Below are 18,069 nucleotides of genomic sequence, written 5' to 3'. Positions count from 1 at the left end.
TTGTTCCAAGTACAAGACGATATATCATGCCCTGTTTTATTTGACTTCGACAGTTTAATACAATAGAGTACATAGAATATTATAACTTTTATGTGGGTATATTGTAAACCGTTACAGCGAGTACGTACTTGCAATTATAAATAATGATTAATATTCATAATGATTATTAATTAAAGCATGTTTTTTGGATAACCGTTCAATGATTAAATACCGATATTAGCACATTTTTAAAGATTAATAATTATGTAGTTACTTAAACAAAATTTTTTAATTAATTCGTTAATTTTAATTACATCATTATTTTGTTATTTTTGATCATTTTCAATTATTTTTGACTTTTTTTAATTACACGATTAATAAAATNGTACTAAAGAGAACGGACATTTTCCAAGGAATCTCCCGCTATTCTCTTCACCCATCTCGGTCTTTGCTTGCAGACGCTGCTGTATATGTAATATATAATATATTCTTAAGTCAGTCAGCATCAAACTGTCAAGTAGAGTAGAATTGTCGCGCAAATAAAACTGCTGTAATTTAAAATCAAGAACCTCGTTTTACTATAGTGGAAACTACACATTTAATGGTGGCCCATGAGGGGAATATTCCCTTGAAATTTGATTAGTACAGTAAGGAAGAACAATTAACGCTACTAGGTAACATTTTGTCTCCCGCTAAGACGTGCTCGAAAGTTGCATCCGCATTTTGTACGATTGACTCCGCAATCTTATCGCCGTGCAATTGTGCCCCCGCCCCTCAGCAAGTCTCTTTGCATCCGCTTTGTGCAAATTGGCGGTTCGACTAATTCCTGCTTTCAGCACTGTGATCCATCGGCGCTACCTGCCGCTCAGCATTCTTGAAGGTCAACTCAAGGTTCTCGCGCTGTCGCTTCACATATACAAGCCCAGGCCTCAGTTCACCAGAGACAGCGATTATCAACTACACCACGCAAGAGTGAAATAGGTGTATGTGTGCATTTAATTTGAGTGTTAATTTTCGAATATCGCTGAGTGTCACTCAAAATAAGATGAGTGAGTCCATTGAAGCACTAATTAAGCTACAGCTGAATCGATTCGCAGCACTTGAAAAGATTCTGGCAAATTTTAAGAAAGATTCAACTGCACGTAAGACAAAACCATATTTTCAACAACGGCTGTCGCGGATCGATGATCTTAACAGTGAGTTTTGTACCACTCACAAATTGATTGTTTGTTCCGATATCGCCGAAGACGATGGATATTTCCGTGAGGATGTAGCATCTCAATTTGAAGAGATGCATCTCGATTTGTTTTGTTTGCTGACTCAACGCCAGGAAGAGATGTATCCCCGTACAATTCCGCCGGATGAACCAGCAGCCGTCGAATCTTCAAAATCGAAATACATCCTCTATTAAGCTGCCACGATTGCCAGTTCCCTCGTTCTCTGGAAGATTCACTGAATGGCCCAGCTTCCATGACTCTTTCAATCGACTCATTCACCAAAATATTGAGTTGAACTCAATACAAAAATTTCACTATTTAAAACAAGCACTTCCAGCCGACCGAGATGTCGATATACACCAAATGCTTTTAACTGAGGTAAATTATGATACTGCTTGGGACTTGTTGCTCAAGCGTTACAACAATCCGCGAATCCTGTTTTCGCAGCATATGAACACGCTTTATAATTTACCCCAGTTATATAAAGAGAAATCTGATAACATCAAATCAATGCTGAACGTGGCAAATGTCTGCGTAAATGAATTTAAACGCCTAAAAATTCCAATCGGCGGATGTGACCTCTGGGTTGCTCATTATCTTGCGACCAAGCTGCCAACCGATACGCATACCGCATGGTAGCGACATCTTGGAAGTAAAACCGACATACCAACATTCGGTGAGCTGGAAGCGTTTTTAAATACTCGTATTTTCACAATCGATGGAATCGAAAATCGCAGCATGACCTTTACTGCTTCATCTGCAGTTAAATCTCCAAAGGATACAAAACATCAAACCCCTTTCAATTATAACAACTCAAAACCCATTCAGAGATCGATTGTTAATGTTAAAAGTTTTCAAGCTGCTCCAAACGTCAACACCGCTCAAGTTGAATCTTGCGCTTTATGCGGTCAAGCACATATTATACGCCGCTGTCCAACCTTTCTCTCAAAAGATTGCTATGAGAGGAAGGCAATCGTTGATAAGGCAAAGCTGTGTCTTAATTGCTTAAGTAAGGCTCATGCACTTTCTAAGTGCACTAGCATCAAAAATTGCCTCCAGTGTGGCCAACGTCACCACACTTTACTGCATTTTCCGTTCGCTACAAAGACTACTCCTGCAAATAACGCTCTTCCGCCATCAACTCAACGCGTTTTATCCAATTTCAGCAACGTTTCAGCACCTCCACAAGAACAATCAGTTCCAATTTCTTCAAACACACCTCTTTCGACAGCAGTTTTAGAGGCAAGGCGCTTCACTCGCGCTCATTCTACGCTAGCGGCAAATTCAACACAATTGGGTGTCGATAGGATCCCCGTACAGGGGCCGAGACACATACTTCTTGCCACGGCGTCAGTAGTGCTGTGCAACGAAATCACGAATCGATCGGCGATAGTACACGCTTTGATCGATCAAGGATCCGAAGGAACGCTTATTACAGAAAATGCTGTTCAGCAATTAGGCCTGCAGCGTCATCCCACCGCTGCAGATATATGCGGAGTAGGCCCAAACCTATTTAGCCAATCACGATCATTGGTTAGCTGCACTCTTCGTTCATGCCACGATGAACACTTCGCCGCTCATATTGAGTCTGCTTATGTTCTGAAGCAACTCACAGCACCCCTGCCCAGCCAGGAAATTGTGCCACAAGATATGGCACATCTACGAGGACTCGCTCTCGCCGATCCCAAATACTACCAGCCGAAAAGAATTGACCTCATTATCGGCGCAGACATGATCGCCCAAATATTGGAGCCGGAAACCCGCATTGGCCATGTTAACCAACCTATTGCCCAAAAAACTCATTTGGGATGGATCCTGTCGGGACGAATAAATTCTGACACGCCTTCTATTGTCACTATTCGCTGCCACCACAGCAATCTTGAGCTTGAAGGGCTTGTGCGAAAATTCTTTGAGAACGAACATGTGCCCACTTCTGTACCAATGTCCGCTCAAGACCAGTGGTGCGAAGATTTTTTCCGTAGCACTTACACTCGACAAGCAAATGGTAAATATCTGGTTCGTTTGCCTCTGAAGTCATTATATGATCCTAACCAAACTATAGGCAAGTCGAAACAAATTGCACTGAACAGATTTCATCAGCTAGAACGTCGACTCCAGCGTAATGCCGATCTCCGTGAGCAATATGAGGATGGAATTGAGGACTATTTTCGCCTGAACCAAATTCGCCCAGCTATGACAATGGAGGAACAGCACTGCTCAACTACCAAATGTAACCAGCTAACCGTAACATCCTGTGTACTGCCGCATCACGCGGTGGTGAAAGAAACGAGTGTCACTACCAAATTACGCATTGTCTACGATGCGTCCTCGAAAACGTCAAATGGACGTTCATTGAATGATTTACTATGCACTGGCCCACCATTACAAAACGACCTTTCGGCTGTCATCCTGAAGTGGCGACTGCATAGATACGTCTTCTTGGCCGATATACAAAAAATGTATCGATGTATCGACATGAACCTAGAGGATTCAAATTATCAACGCATATTGTGGCGCAACAAAGATGGACATGTTTGCGAATACTGTCTCACGACGGTGACCTTTGGAACAGCGTCCGCGCCGTACACTGCAATTAGAGTTCTTCATCAGCTCGCGCACGATGAAAAACACCGATTCCCCCTCGCTGAGAATATTTTGCTTCACGAGATGTACGTTGACGATGTACTAAGCGGAAGTGATTCAATTGCTAATGCAAGACTGTTGCGTGATCAACTGATAGCGGCGTTAAAGTCAGCTGGCATGGAACTCAGAAAATGGTCCAGTAACACTCCTGAACTTTTGCACTCTATTCCATACGAGCATCAATCGTATGATCCAGCACAACAACTCAACACTAACGAGACGATCAAAACGCTTGGCCTGCATTGGCAGCCGAATCTCGACTCTTTCACTTTCTCAGTCAAATTTGCTATCAACTCCAGCGCAACAAAAAGATCGGTTCTGTCAACCATTGCCCGTTTGTTCGATCCCCTTGGATTTCTTACCCCGATTACTGTAGCAGCGAAGGTAATCCTAAAGGAGATTTGGGCAACGAAAATTAAACGTGATGATGATCATTATGTAGCTTTAGGTTGGGATGAAGAATTGCCTCCGACTATCAATGCAAACTGGCAAAGGTTTGTTACTGAATTGCCACAGGTAAAGGCGATCTCTGTTCCACGCTGGTTACATTACTCGCCGCAACAACAACTTCAGTCGGTAGAACTACATGCATTCTGTGATGGCTCCTCCTCGGCATATGCTGCAGCGGTATATTTACGCTTGCACTACAGCAAGAAGGACATTTACACACACCTAGTCGCCGCTAAAAGCAGGGTCACGCCTATCGGCTCACTTACAATCCCTCGAGTGGAGTTATGCGGCGCTGTGCTGGCATTGGATCTCTCCAATTGGGTTCAGAACACCCTCAAGCCAGTGTATGGAAAACTGCCAGTCTACTTCTGGTCAGACGCAACAATTGTCCTTTATTGGATTCACGGTGATCTCAACAGATGGAAACTATATGTAGCAAATCGTATAAGCAAAATATTGTCGCACAGTACACCTAGTCAATGGAGGCATGTTGGCACTAAAGAAAACCCTGCAGATTGCGCCACGCGCGGTTTGTCACCAACACAGTTGAAAGATTTGGAACTCTGGTGGAATGGACCACGGTGGCTAACGCAGCCCAAGTCAACTTGGCCAACTTGCTCCATTAACGCGTTAGATGTCGGTGATACAACACTGGAAGAAAAACCGGCTAAAGTTCATATTCATGCAGTTGTTGCAATCTCATCGTTTGTACAACGTTTTTCTTCACTTAAGAAACTTCAACGCATCACCGCTTGGATGTTACGATTTTATTATAATCTTCAGCGTAAAATTAACCACGAGGGACCAAAAGGTGGCCCACTGACTCCAAGTGAGTTACAACAAAGTTTGTTTTGTATCGTTCGACTGGTGCAACAAGAAGCTTTTCGAACAGAAATACATTTGATCGAAACCAAACAAGTTGTGCCAAATAGCAGCAAACTCGTCAGCTTAACGCCGTTTCTCGGAGAAAGAAACGTTCTTCGTGTACGCGGTCGGCTTAAGCATTCTCTCCTCCCTTACGACCAACGACACCCAATGATATTGCCGAGTAACCACCATGTAACGAAGTTAATTATTGACAACGCTCATTTCAATACCCTACACGGTGGTATCCAATTAACACTTTGTACCATCCGAAAACAATTTTGGATCATACATGCGCGCAAAACGGTGCGCAACCATCTTAAAAATTGCATAAAGTGCTTTCTTAATAACCCACAACCCACTACACAATTAATGGGAGATTTACCCTCGCAACGCGTTAACCCTCCTCAACGCGCTTTCTACGCAACAGGTGTTGATTACACGGGGGCCATCGAGTTGAAATCGTCAAAACATCGCGGTCATACGGTTTACAAGGGATATATAGCCATATTCATATGCCTGGCTACGAAGGCGGTGCATATAGAGGCAGTTACTGGCATGACAACGGAGCATTTTTTATGGGCGTTACAGCGTTTCATTGCCCGCCGTGGAATATGTCAGGACTTGTATAGCGACTGCGGCACCAATTTTGTTGGAGCTGATAAAATTTTGAAAATTAATCAAAGGCGATTTGTCGAAGAAGTTGAGCGTGATATTGTACCTCAATTAGCCGTACAAAACATAAATTGGCATTTCAGCCCCCCGTACTCTCCAAATTTTGGCGGGCTGTGGGAGGCTAATGTAAAATCCATCAAATATCATCTAAAACGCATTATCGGCGGAACTAGACTAACCTACGAGCAGCTGTCCACAACCTTGGCAAGGATCGAAGCCTGCCTTAATTCAAGGCCCTTGTGCCCGCTGACATCCGACCCCGATGACCTCTTTGTGTTAACTCCGGGGCACTTCTTGGTCGGGGACGCCTTACTTTCACCACCTGAAACCACTCCTGATAGCAAATCCCTTACATCGCAGTATTTTGATATGCAGCGATTGGTACAACAATTTTGGACCAGATGGTCAGCAGACTGGCTCTCTCATTTGCAAGCACGACCAAAATGGAGGCAGGAGGAGCAAAATCTCTGTGTAAACGAGCTGGTTTTGGTGAAAGATGATAAACTACCCCCCACTCAATGGTTGCTGGGACGTGTGACCGAGGTACATCCAGGATCAGACCAACTTGTACGAGTAGTTACTGTTCGTACCCAACACGGCCTTTATAAGCGTTCGATATCGAAAATTTGTCGATTGCCAATACCATCTACCAGCGAAGCGAGGGATACTACTCTGCTTAACTAACACTCTTGCACACACTTAACCTTTTATCTCTTACCTTATTATAGGTGAAACCCACAACCTACATCAAACCAGATCAGAAACGATGTCATAGCAAATCAGAGGCGCTTCGGTTCGCAATGCTGGGCTCAGCATGTACAATCTGGCAGCCTTATTGTTATTTTGAGTACTAAAGGGAACGGACATTTTCCAAGGAATCTCCCGCTATTCTCTTCACCAATCTCTGGCTTTGCTTGCAGCCGCTGCTGTATTGTAATATATAATATATTCTTAAGTTTAGTCAGCATCAAACTGTCTAGTAGAGTAGAATTGTCGCGCAAATAAAACTGCTGTAATTTAAAATCAAGAACCTCGTTTTACTATAGTGGAAACTACACAAAATTAGTTTACTAATTTCAATTATCAATCAACAAGCCAAACTATAGGCAAAAATTAAGAATATTTAATAACTGCTTGATTTTTTTATATATTTTATTCTTATCCAAATCTCATATTTTAAACATTAATTATTACTTTTAAAAAATTTTAAAAAGAAAGGGCTGTAATGTGCTAAGTTAGTGGATTTAATTTATTTTAATGAAAACGTTTATTTTTATTTTAGTTCACTCGAAAATAAACTAAAGCATTTATTTTATTTTCAACTAAAATGTTTTCTTTTCCATATTCTATAAGTAAGATAAAAATATAGTGTTTATTGTACCAAATCTAAGGCTGGTAAATAAAAATTTGTCATGTATTAAAGTGTACTTAATCAAAAGTTTTTTATTGTAGTTGATTGCATGGAAAAAAGATAGTTGGCTGACTAGTTGGGCAGTGTAACGCAGCTTTTCACTTGGTATGATTGTGTTTGTGTGAGTGTGGATCCGCCGGATGTGAATGCAGCTATAATTCCAACAAACTACTCGTGGTGAAAGCAAAGGAGTGAAACCTTGATAACCCCTGTGAAGACGGGTAAAGCAGTGATAAGCGTGAGTGTGTGCATGTGTGTGTGCATTAGTATAGCTACCCGCCGAGTGGAATGAATCTTCGGGAATTTCTGGCGGATTAGAAAGATGAGTGACTTCTTCGGCTTGATCAGCGCTAATAAAATAGCACTAGAAAATTCTGAGGAAGTCAGTCACTAAAAAAATTAGTTGTTGGTGAAACGTCGAGCGGTCCGATATAAAAAGTTTTTGTGCAGTGCGGTTTCCATTTAGAAAAAAACAGAAGATTAATATTTGAATGTTAAGGGTGATACACTTATATGTGCACTTAATTTACATATATATATATATATATATATATACCTGATAAACGGGAAATAAGCGTCGTTAACGGAACTTATTCTGCTACCGGGACTTACTCGAGCCATCGAACCCGCTAATAATTAAAAGAAAAATTGGAACTGAGGTAAGTTGCAATAAACGCATAAAAGGTGGCAGTTTATGTATGTGCATGCGAATGGTCTGACTTGCCAACAGCAACATACATATGTATGTGTGCATGTACATCCACACGAATCGAAAGCCCCAAGAAATAAGAGCCTTTTGTTGTATTGTATTATTAATAAAGTTTTTGTTTTTTTAGGCCGCCAGTACACAGGGACAAAAGGGCCTCGTACCCACTGCGTTCCAGCCCAGCTACATGGATCATACCTCCGATGGGCATACATTGCACGAACAGGTGACACTAGCCACCCCATGTGCAACCGACCCGACGCACACAATTCCTAGCCCACCTAAGGAAAAGATAAACGAGGCAACACCTACGTGCAACAGAAANCGTACCCACTGCGTTCCAGCCCAGCTACATGGATCATACCTCCGATGGGCATACATTGCACGAACAGGTGACACTAGCCACCCCATGTGCAACCGACCCGACGCACACAATTCCTAGCCCACCTAAGGAAAAGATAAACGAGGCAACTCCTACGTGCAACAGAAAGGGCACAACAGAAGAGCCAAGAAGGTACATTTGAAGTAGCCTGAGATCAGCGGTGCTAGCTAAAGGCAAAGGCAACAACAATAAAAATACAAAACAGCAGGGAGAAGCCATCAAATCGAGAGCGGGTCAATGCCCGCTGCATAAAATTTGGAATCTGCAGTTCGTCAGGAGGAGAAAAGAAGAAGAGAGCTAAAGAAAGGAGATACTTACCGACGTGGGAGAAGGTGGAATCTAAATGAGCTGAATAGAGGGGAGAAAAGTAGCATACATCCATACATACGTACCACCGCGCGAACAACCGCGGCTCACACATAGATTTTTTTTTGCTTATTACTTTAGCCTAGTTTTATTTATTAGAGTTTTGCTTCGTTCCTAGTGTTCCATATGAACCCAATTGAATTTAAATTCTAATTGGTTTATTTTTTTATTATCATTTGAGTTAAGTTTTGGAGAATTTAGGAGCTATTGACATTTTTGCGTTTGTCACTTATTCAATTAGTTATCCACATTTTTTCACTTCCCATCCCGATATGCAATTATGCTTTAGTTATTCTCTCACCCTTTTTTTCTTTTTACCATAGTTTTATTACAACACATGTCATTTAGTTTGCTTTTATTTCCTTTTTAGTATGAACTTAATTTACATTAACTTTTCACGTTATCTTTATCCTTAGTTAACTCAATTAATTTGATCAACCTAGATTTTTTTATCTATGTATGATTCGGGATATTAGCGTTTTAGTTTATATTACACCTCAGGCTACACACATTCTCATGGTCATTCATTTTTTTTTGCATCTCTATTATTTCTTTTGCGGAATTAAGTGCATAGTTTTTTTATCGGAGACGATATGCAACATTTTTGTTTGCTTTAGTTTTCATTTTCCATTTCTTTGAGTAATATTCTTAGTTGCATTTGTTTAAATATTTCGGGTTGGCACTTTAATTTTCAATTAATTAATTTTTTGAGTTCGCAATTATTTGCCAGACGGTTGACTCGCTCACCGCGCGTAAGTAAGGGCGAGTGATTAGGAAGGCAAACAAAATAGTCTCCCGACCTCAAGTGGGACGCATATGCCCATATGTATGTATGTATGGTTAGGGTTGTGTATATTTATGTTCCACCCCCTTTTCAGCAATCCTCTCAACGTGTTGGTACCATCATCGTGGGAGAGCTAAGGTGAGTGGAAAACTGATTTTATCACATATATATATATATACATCTATATACATACCTACATATTCATATACTTAAGTTTTCGGTTTTATGGTGATCTTCGCTGTTTTTTTTTGACAATACCTTGCGTTCACTGTAATACGTACATACATGCATATATATGTATTTCAGTATGTGTGTATATAAGCATTTATTTTAATTCCGCAGACAAAAGGGGTGTTCAAAAATACAAACTAGTGTGAAAAGATTCGATGATTAGAATTGAAATTTTTGAATTTTCATATTTGAAGAGTTTTTTTATCTTTGTTTCAATTTCCATTTATTTTTATTTTTTTGCTAATTAGTTTATATATATATATGTATATATATTATTTTTTTTTCATGTTGAATTTGTATATCTACATGGATCCACATCTTTGAAGTTTTTTTTTGGGAGTAAATTCTTGAGTAACTCAAGTCGACTAGTTTAAGCAGTTAGCAGTATTTGAAATTTCTATATTTTTTTTATAAAGTATTAAGGCATTGGAATTGTGAATTTTGTGCATTGCATTAATTAGTTAGACATTTCCTTCTTTTATATAATTAGTTTTAGCCTAAATTTAGGAACATATGTACTCGGCTATATTGCGAATGTGAATGTATAAATATAGAGAGACATAAATGAATATCACCATGGAATTTATAATTGGCTGAAGGATTGTTTATGTAGGATGAAGTGGTGAAGGGCCATATTTGGTGTGGGTGTTACACCTGAGCTTAAGAGGGGACGAGATGGCGTAGACCTAATGACAGGACAGAGACAAGACAGATAGACGAATAGACTGAAGGACTATGTCAGGCAAAGGGGGCGCTGCAAATAGGTAGGAGTCGGCGCAGCGCCCATGGCTGCGTATGTAAGGCACGCAGAGGGGGTGGGATGACTCCACCTGACGGGACGGGCCTCCTCTTTCAGCTTTCTTTCGTCTTTATTTGGATTCGCTTCTTGCTACGTTTAGCTTCCCAAATCAGGCATGACTACTTTGTTTGTTTGTGTTGGGGTAGGTGAAGCAGGTGAGGCAGGTGAGAACAACCCCCCCATCCGGCGAGCTAGCATGGGCTGGAACTACCATGCCTGAAAACCCACCTTGCCGCCACCTACAGGCACCCCACATAACATGCGGTTCATACTAGTTGTGAGGTAGTTTACAACTAGTACATTTGACTACAGGGTATGTATACCGCACAGGTAGTGCAACAGTTTCCATAGTCAAGTGGAACTCAAAATTAATTTTGTCATATACATTAAACTGACCCAATTTTGCACTATGTCGTTATTTTTTTTAGGCTGATAGCTAAATACTTTCGAATACTTGTAAAAACTCATCTAACCATAATTTTTCTTGCGAAATTCAGATACATACTGACCCGATGCGAGACTCCATTTTGTAAACATTTTGGCTACTAATATTTTAGAGTGGGTTCAAGGAGGTGCCAAGGGTAGATTTCGTGGAAAATTCACGCGCTCATAGTCTAAATATATGTTTTCAAGGACACTGAACACGATAACATTATTTAAATATATAAACTTTTCACTTTTAGTGTCTAATAGTTATGGTTTAGAATTTGTTTTTATCAACAAAATATAGTCAGAATTGCTAAAATTGCTCGTTCAAAGAGCTTTAAAATTAAAACGGTATGACTTGGTTGAATCAGTGTCAAGATCAGTGTTGCCAGTTTAGCCGGTTGCGATAGCAAACAGCCGGAGAAAATTTTGTTTAGCCGGCAGCCGATTTTTCTGCCGTTTTGCAAAAGAAAATTAGCAGTTTTTAGCCGATTTTGCTAAAGGCCTTATTTTTTTTAAATTACAATACAGAAGTTTCCTTTTTTAAAATTTTTGGGATATGTACATATAAACTGGGACACGAAAGTTTTAGCAAGTTTTGGCAATTTTTCTTTAGTTTATTTATTGGTTATTATTTTTTTAATGAAAGTGTAGTTGATTACTAAAAAAGCACCATTTAAATCCAAATTTCATACTTTGTGCAAAAATTATGAAAAACTGCAAAGTTTTATCAACATTTTTATAAAAATTCTAATTTTAGTATAATAAAGAGCCAATTTAAAGTAACTAGCACATTTTTTTGGCAATTTTTTTGTTGACGGTGTTCCGCATTTTTTCCCCATATAAAAAATGGTAGAACGTACTTTGTATGGAAAAAAAAGGCACGTCATACAAAAAAATTCCAAAAATCAATGGTAGGTCCTAGCTACTTCAAATTTGAACTATATTATATTAAAATTTAATAGATTATAAAACTGCATACCATAATTTTTCTAAAGATGCGGATTAAAAAGTTACAAATTTTGGTGAAATTTTGAAGAATTTTCATAATTTTCACACAAAGTTTGAAGTTTGGATTTATATGGTGTTTGTTAAGTAATCAGCTATTTTTTTATAAGAAAATAATAAACATTTAATAAACTAAGAAAAAATAGCCAAAACTTGCTAAAATGTCGCGTCCCACTTTATATTTGAGTCACTGTATTTTTTCCAAAGAAGGCGGGGATTTTCTTCACACAATTTTTGTTACGAGTGTCTTAAATTTAAGTGTGAAGTTTTATTCGCAACACTTGAAAAATAACGAAACAAAGCAAAATTCTCTGGGAAGACGATATCTGTGAATATTTGTATCAGGTATGTGCAGAGAGGTTATTGAAAAACGGGAACGTTTCGAATATACGGACATAAAAGTAAAATTAAATTGTTTAATTGAGTAGTCCCCTTGCAAAGTGCGCTATGTACATTTTTTTCGATTTTTAATTTTTGGTGGTANTGCCGTTTCATACTAAAACTTTTATATAAAAACAAGAGAAATTTTTTTTTACAAAAATATTTTTTTAAAAAATGAAAAAACTAATAAAATAAGTATAACGAAGAAGTATTAATTAAGAAACGGCTAGAATTAAAAAAAAAAATTGTTTCTGGATATCATTAGAAATAGAAAGGACCCCAACAATAGAGGTGAAGTAAACCCCACAGCTAGAGTTTTTTTTTCAACAAAATGGGTGGACAAACATCAAAAATAGATAAGCCTAATGCTAATGTAGTAAACTCCATTGAAATAATAGATCATAGCGAAGCATTAAATACCATCAAGGTAATGCTTTTGATTATTAGTATTGTAAGCTGCATAATCTTATTTTTAAAGATTTACTCTGCACATAATAAATTTCTGAAAAAGAGGTACATGAGCCGTGCTGACGGTCTAGATAAGGTTTAAACAAAATTTTATTTTTTCTTACTCTTTCTCTTAGCCTCCCTTCCTCAATGAGCAAATGGGAAGAAATGTTTAAGGCACTCGTAGAAGAAAAAACTACAGCAGAAAAATCTTACAAGTGCATAAAAAGGAATATAAAAATAAAAGCAGAAACAGGAGTGAAACATCTCACACTAATATTAGATTCATTAAATAGATTATGTTCGGCAATACGTAGTGTAAATAGCCATCTAACTAGCAGTCACCAAAAAGAGGCATACTAAATATTTTCTAGTGTTAGGGACAAATTGGTATCCTCACTAGCAAGGTATAACATAGAGGAGACAGTACCAACCACAATCGAACAAAATATACAAATAGACTTTAGCACTTACTTGTTGGAATCCCCCTCCGACCTAAACGAAGAACAAAAAGGAATCGAGTGTCAGATACTAAATTGCCAAACAACAAACGTCAAAATGGCACAGACAACAGTATAATTCATTATTACAGCTTCGTGAATTTGACGGTAAGCAAGAGAACCTACATAGTTTTTTAGATCCTCTTGATATCCTAGAACAAATCAAGGATAGTCATGAAGCCATAGCAATTTCAATGATAAAAACCAAGCTAAAAGGTACAGCAAGAAACTTTATGGGAAATGAAAATTAAATCCGAGAGATAAAGAAAAAATTAAAATCGACTATTAAAGGTGAGTCAGTAGAGGTTTTGACAGCAAAACTACTGAACATACAGCAACGTAGTAAAACTGCCAACCAGTATACTACTGAAATAGAGAAACTAACCAAATCATTAAAAGGAGCATACATATCTGACGGATTAACCCCAGAATTAGCAACAAGATATGCTACACAATCAGCTGTAAAAGCCATGTGCAAGAATTGCTCTAACGACAAGGTAAAAATGATAATGCAAGCAGGAACGTTCACATCCATGAACGAGGCTATATCAAAATTTACAAACAGTTGTACTGAAATAACGGGTAGTTTTGCACATACGCCAACAAGGCTACTACCGTGGTAGCTTCCGTAGAGGTTACCAAGGTAACGGATATAGAGGTTATCAAGGTAATAGATTCAGGACACCGCCCCTATACAACAATAATTCAAGACAAAATAATCACTTTCAAAACAGGAATAGAAATTTTAATAATCAATCGCGAACTAGTCGCAATGATACTCGCAATGTTCGTAATTGCAACCAGCAGGAAAACCAGCAAACTCCACTCCAACAGTAGATAACAAAAAAGTGCGTGTACTTAACCTACGCCTAAATAGCTACATATCTTCCAAAACTTCTTTAAATAATTCAATTTCAACTCTCTTGTTAGACACAGGAGCAGACATATCAATTATAAAAAAGGGTCAAATTGATAGTAATATTACAGTTAATAATTCACAAATAACAGATTTGAAGGGCATTGGTCAAGGAATAACAAACACTCTAGGTACAGTCAAAGCAGATTTAAAAGGAGCTGATAATTTAATTAGACACACATTTCACATTGTAGAGGACCATTTTCCAATTCCATGCGATGGAATTCTAGGGCTAGACTTTATAAAGAAATATAATTGCATTTTAGACTATCGAAAAGATGAAGATCGATTATTATTGAGACCTCACGACTTCCCAGAAAATATAATAATTCAAATGACAAGTAGACCAACTATCAATACAATCACAATACCAGCAAGATCAGAAGTAATTCGACAAATTATCATAAAAACTGACAATTCTGAACTTTTTATTACCCATCAAAAATTAACAGAAGGCATTTTTATTGCTAACACCATAGCAAATAAACATCAAACGTTTGTTAGAATCATAAACACTACAGACAAAAACGCAGTTATTCAAAATTACAATGTAAAAACAGAAAATTTAAATGACTACATACTAATTAAAAACGCTTCAGAAGATAAAAATAATAGTAAAGAAAAATTAGAGAGACTAAATAAGCACTTTCCACAATTTGCCAGCCAACAATTAAATTCATTGTGCGCAGAATACATAGACATATTTTCATTAGAAACAGAACCTATTACTGCCAACAATTTTTATAAACAAAAACTACATATGAAAGATGAAAAACCAGTTTATGTAAAAAATTACAGATTACCACAGGCCCATAAGGATGAAATAAATAAACAAGTAAATAAACTAATTCACGATGACAAAATAGAACAATCTATGTCAGAATACAATATCCCCATCCTATTAGTACCTAAAAAATCACTACCAAGTAACAACGATAAAAGATGGAGATTAGTAATTGATTACAGAGCAGTAAATAAAAAACTAACTGCAGATAAATTCCCTCTTCCAAGAATTGGTGATATCCTAGATCAATTAGGAAGAGCAAAATACTTCTCATGTTTGGATCTAATGTCCGGTTTTCACCAACTAGAATTGGACCCGGATTCTAGAGATGTTACATCATTTATATATGGATAATTTGGTAGTATTAGGATGCTCCGAAAAGCATATGATGAAAAATCTGCGGGATGCATTTTCAACTTGCAAAAAATATAATTTGAAGTTACATCCTGATAAACGTTTATTTTTTAGTCAAGAAGTTACTTACCTTGGACATAAATGCACAAGCAAAGGAATTTTACCAGATTCAATTCAATTCCAATTCAATTCAATCTTCTAATTCCAAATAAATTCGAAATTATTCAAAACTACCCAATTCCCAAAACTGCTGACGAAGTCAAACGATTTGTTGCATTCTGTAACTATTACCGAAGATTTGTACCAAATTTCGCAGAATACTCTAGAATTTTAACAAGACTTTGTAAAAATGTTTCCTTCAGTTGGACAGAAGAATGTCAAAGAGCTTTTATTTATTTGAAAAAACCATTAGTTATCCCAAATATCCTACAATATCCGGATTTTCTGAAGAACTTTGTATCACAACAGACGCCAGCGGCTATGCCTGCGGCGCAGTACTTAGTCAAGAATATGAAGGCAAGCAATTACCAAATGCCTACGCGTCAAGATCATTCACAAAAGGTGAAATTAATAAAGCAACAATTGAAAAGGAATTGGCAGCAATTCACTGGGCCATTACTTATTTTAGACCATACGTTCATGGCAGAAAGTTTTTAATTAAAACTGACCATCGACCTTTAACATACCTTTTTTCAATGAAAAACCCTTCCTCCAAATTAACTAGAGTTAGATTAGATTCGGAAGAATATGAGGTGGAGTATATAGCTGGAAAAGAAAATTATATAGCAGACGCACTATCGCGCATAGGTATCAAAAACCTTAAGGAAATGACAGTAGAAACATGCAAAATAATGAAAGTAACGACAAGATCGGAAACTAAGCAAACAACCAATAGTAACATTAACAAAGAAGAAAAGAAAAGTCACAATGAGAACCCTGTAATATATGAAGCGCTTAATAAATATGAAGTTAAAAGACATGTCGAGCTCGTTTTTGATCCTCCGAAATTACATTTCAAAAAAGGAAAGAAAATATGTAGCGAAATAGATACAAGCAACCTTATTGTTGAGGCGAAAATTGACTTAGTACAATTCTTTATCAGGCTTATGAAAGAAGCCGGCAATTTAGGACTTGTAAAAATACAGTTGTCTTTAGGAGACAAATTGTTTAATTATACTCGAGTAGATAAATTTATAAAAATATGTACCAAAGTTCTCAAAAACTTAACTATTGCATTAACTCCGGAGGTTATGCATGTGACAAATATTGAAAAAATTAAAAGGATTCTTCACAAATATCACGATGATCCTGTTAATGGTGGCCACCCAGGAATCAATCGTACGACCAACAAAATAAAACAAAAATATTACTGGAAAAATATGAAAAATGATATTAAAAAATATATCAAGAAATGCATTAACTGTAAGAAAAATAAAATCAATACACACCTGAAAGAACCATTGATAATAACGGCGACACTTCCAAAAGCTTTTGATACAGTACAGATCGATACAGTTGGACCATTTCCAAAATCTTTAAACGGAAACGAATATGCAGTCACCATTGTATGTGATCTGACTAATTATTTAATTGCAATCCCAATATGAAGCAAACACGCAAAAACAGTTGCTAGAGCAATATTCGAAAACTTCATTCTAATATATGGATGTATGAAAACAATCATAACAGATATGTGAACCGAATATAAAAATAATTTATTTCAAGAATTATGTAAACTTTTAAAAATTGAGCACAAAACCTCAACACCTTACCATCATCAAACTTTAGGCACGGTTGAACGCAGTCATAGAACATTCAATGAATATGTGCGTTCCTACATATCCATTAACAAGAACGATTGGGATGAATACCTTAGATACTTTTCGTATTATTACAATACAACAGCTTCCTCAGTCCATGGTTACTGTCCTTTCGAGCGAGTTTTTGGAAAAACACTTCTGACTTACGAATTCTTACAAGAAAACATAGTTAGCCCAGTATACAATTATGAGGCCTACGACAAAGAAATAAAATATAGGTTACAAATAGCTAGAGTCCGACCGATTCCAATTTTTTTTCAGGTACCGATGCCGATGCCGATTAATCGGCTTATGGGGAAAGAATCGGCCGATGCCGATGCCGATTCCAAAAAAAAATTACAAATAAATGTATTAATTCATAAAATCAGTTCATTTCACGGAGTTAAAAAAAAACAAAAGAAAAGAAATAATTGAATTAATTGGCTTGTTATGCAACATTACATACACATGTATGTACATACATAGATATGTATGTGTAAAAATATATGTACATATATCACATTTATGTACATTACTTAAAACACTTTTTTTATGGTGCTAAGCAAAAAATATTTAGGAACATAAAATTTCATTTCGTTTTGTACTAAAATACACTCTTTTGCACTCAATGCATAAGAACTTATATGCTAGGTACATATGTATGTACATACATACATATAGTGGTCTACAAAATAAAAGAATTGCGATATTTTGACCGATTTTGTCTTTTTTATTTCATGTTTATTATTTTTTTTTATAAAAGTCTCACTGGTATACAACAAACACCATATATTTTAAGATTTCAAACTTTGTACAAAAATTAGAAAAATTTTGCTTATTTTCACCAAAATTTCAAACTTTTTAATCAGAATTTTGGTATGCAGTTTTGTAGACCATTTCATTCTAGTATAATGAAGTGCAAGTTTCAAGCTGCTATAAAATCCCGT

General features: G+C 37.1%; 1 protein-coding gene across 1 annotated transcript; it reads left to right on the top strand.

The window, feature by feature from the left end:
• Window positions 1-1,934: 1,934 nt before the first annotated feature.
• LOC108376279 (uncharacterized) lies at window positions 1,935-8,459 on the top strand (the record flags this gene model as incomplete). The annotated part of the gene is made up of 3 exons (XM_017632478.1): window positions 1,935-6,209; window positions 8,076-8,246; window positions 8,290-8,459. Coding segments are annotated over exons 1-3 (4,616 nt in total), but the record flags the coding sequence as incomplete, so codon positions are not given.
• Window positions 8,460-18,069: the final 9,610 nt, after the last annotated feature.

This window comes from Rhagoletis zephyria, unplaced genomic scaffold, assembly GCF_001687245.7.
Source record: "Rhagoletis zephyria isolate East Lansing unplaced genomic scaffold, Rhagoletis_zephyria_1.1 Rzeph_scaffold_10173, whole genome shotgun sequence".
In the NCBI taxonomy this organism is placed as follows: Eukaryota; Metazoa; Arthropoda; class Insecta; order Diptera; family Tephritidae; genus Rhagoletis; species Rhagoletis zephyria.
Note: the sequence above shows the minus strand (reverse complement) of the source record. Positions and strands in the feature narration are given on the sequence as shown.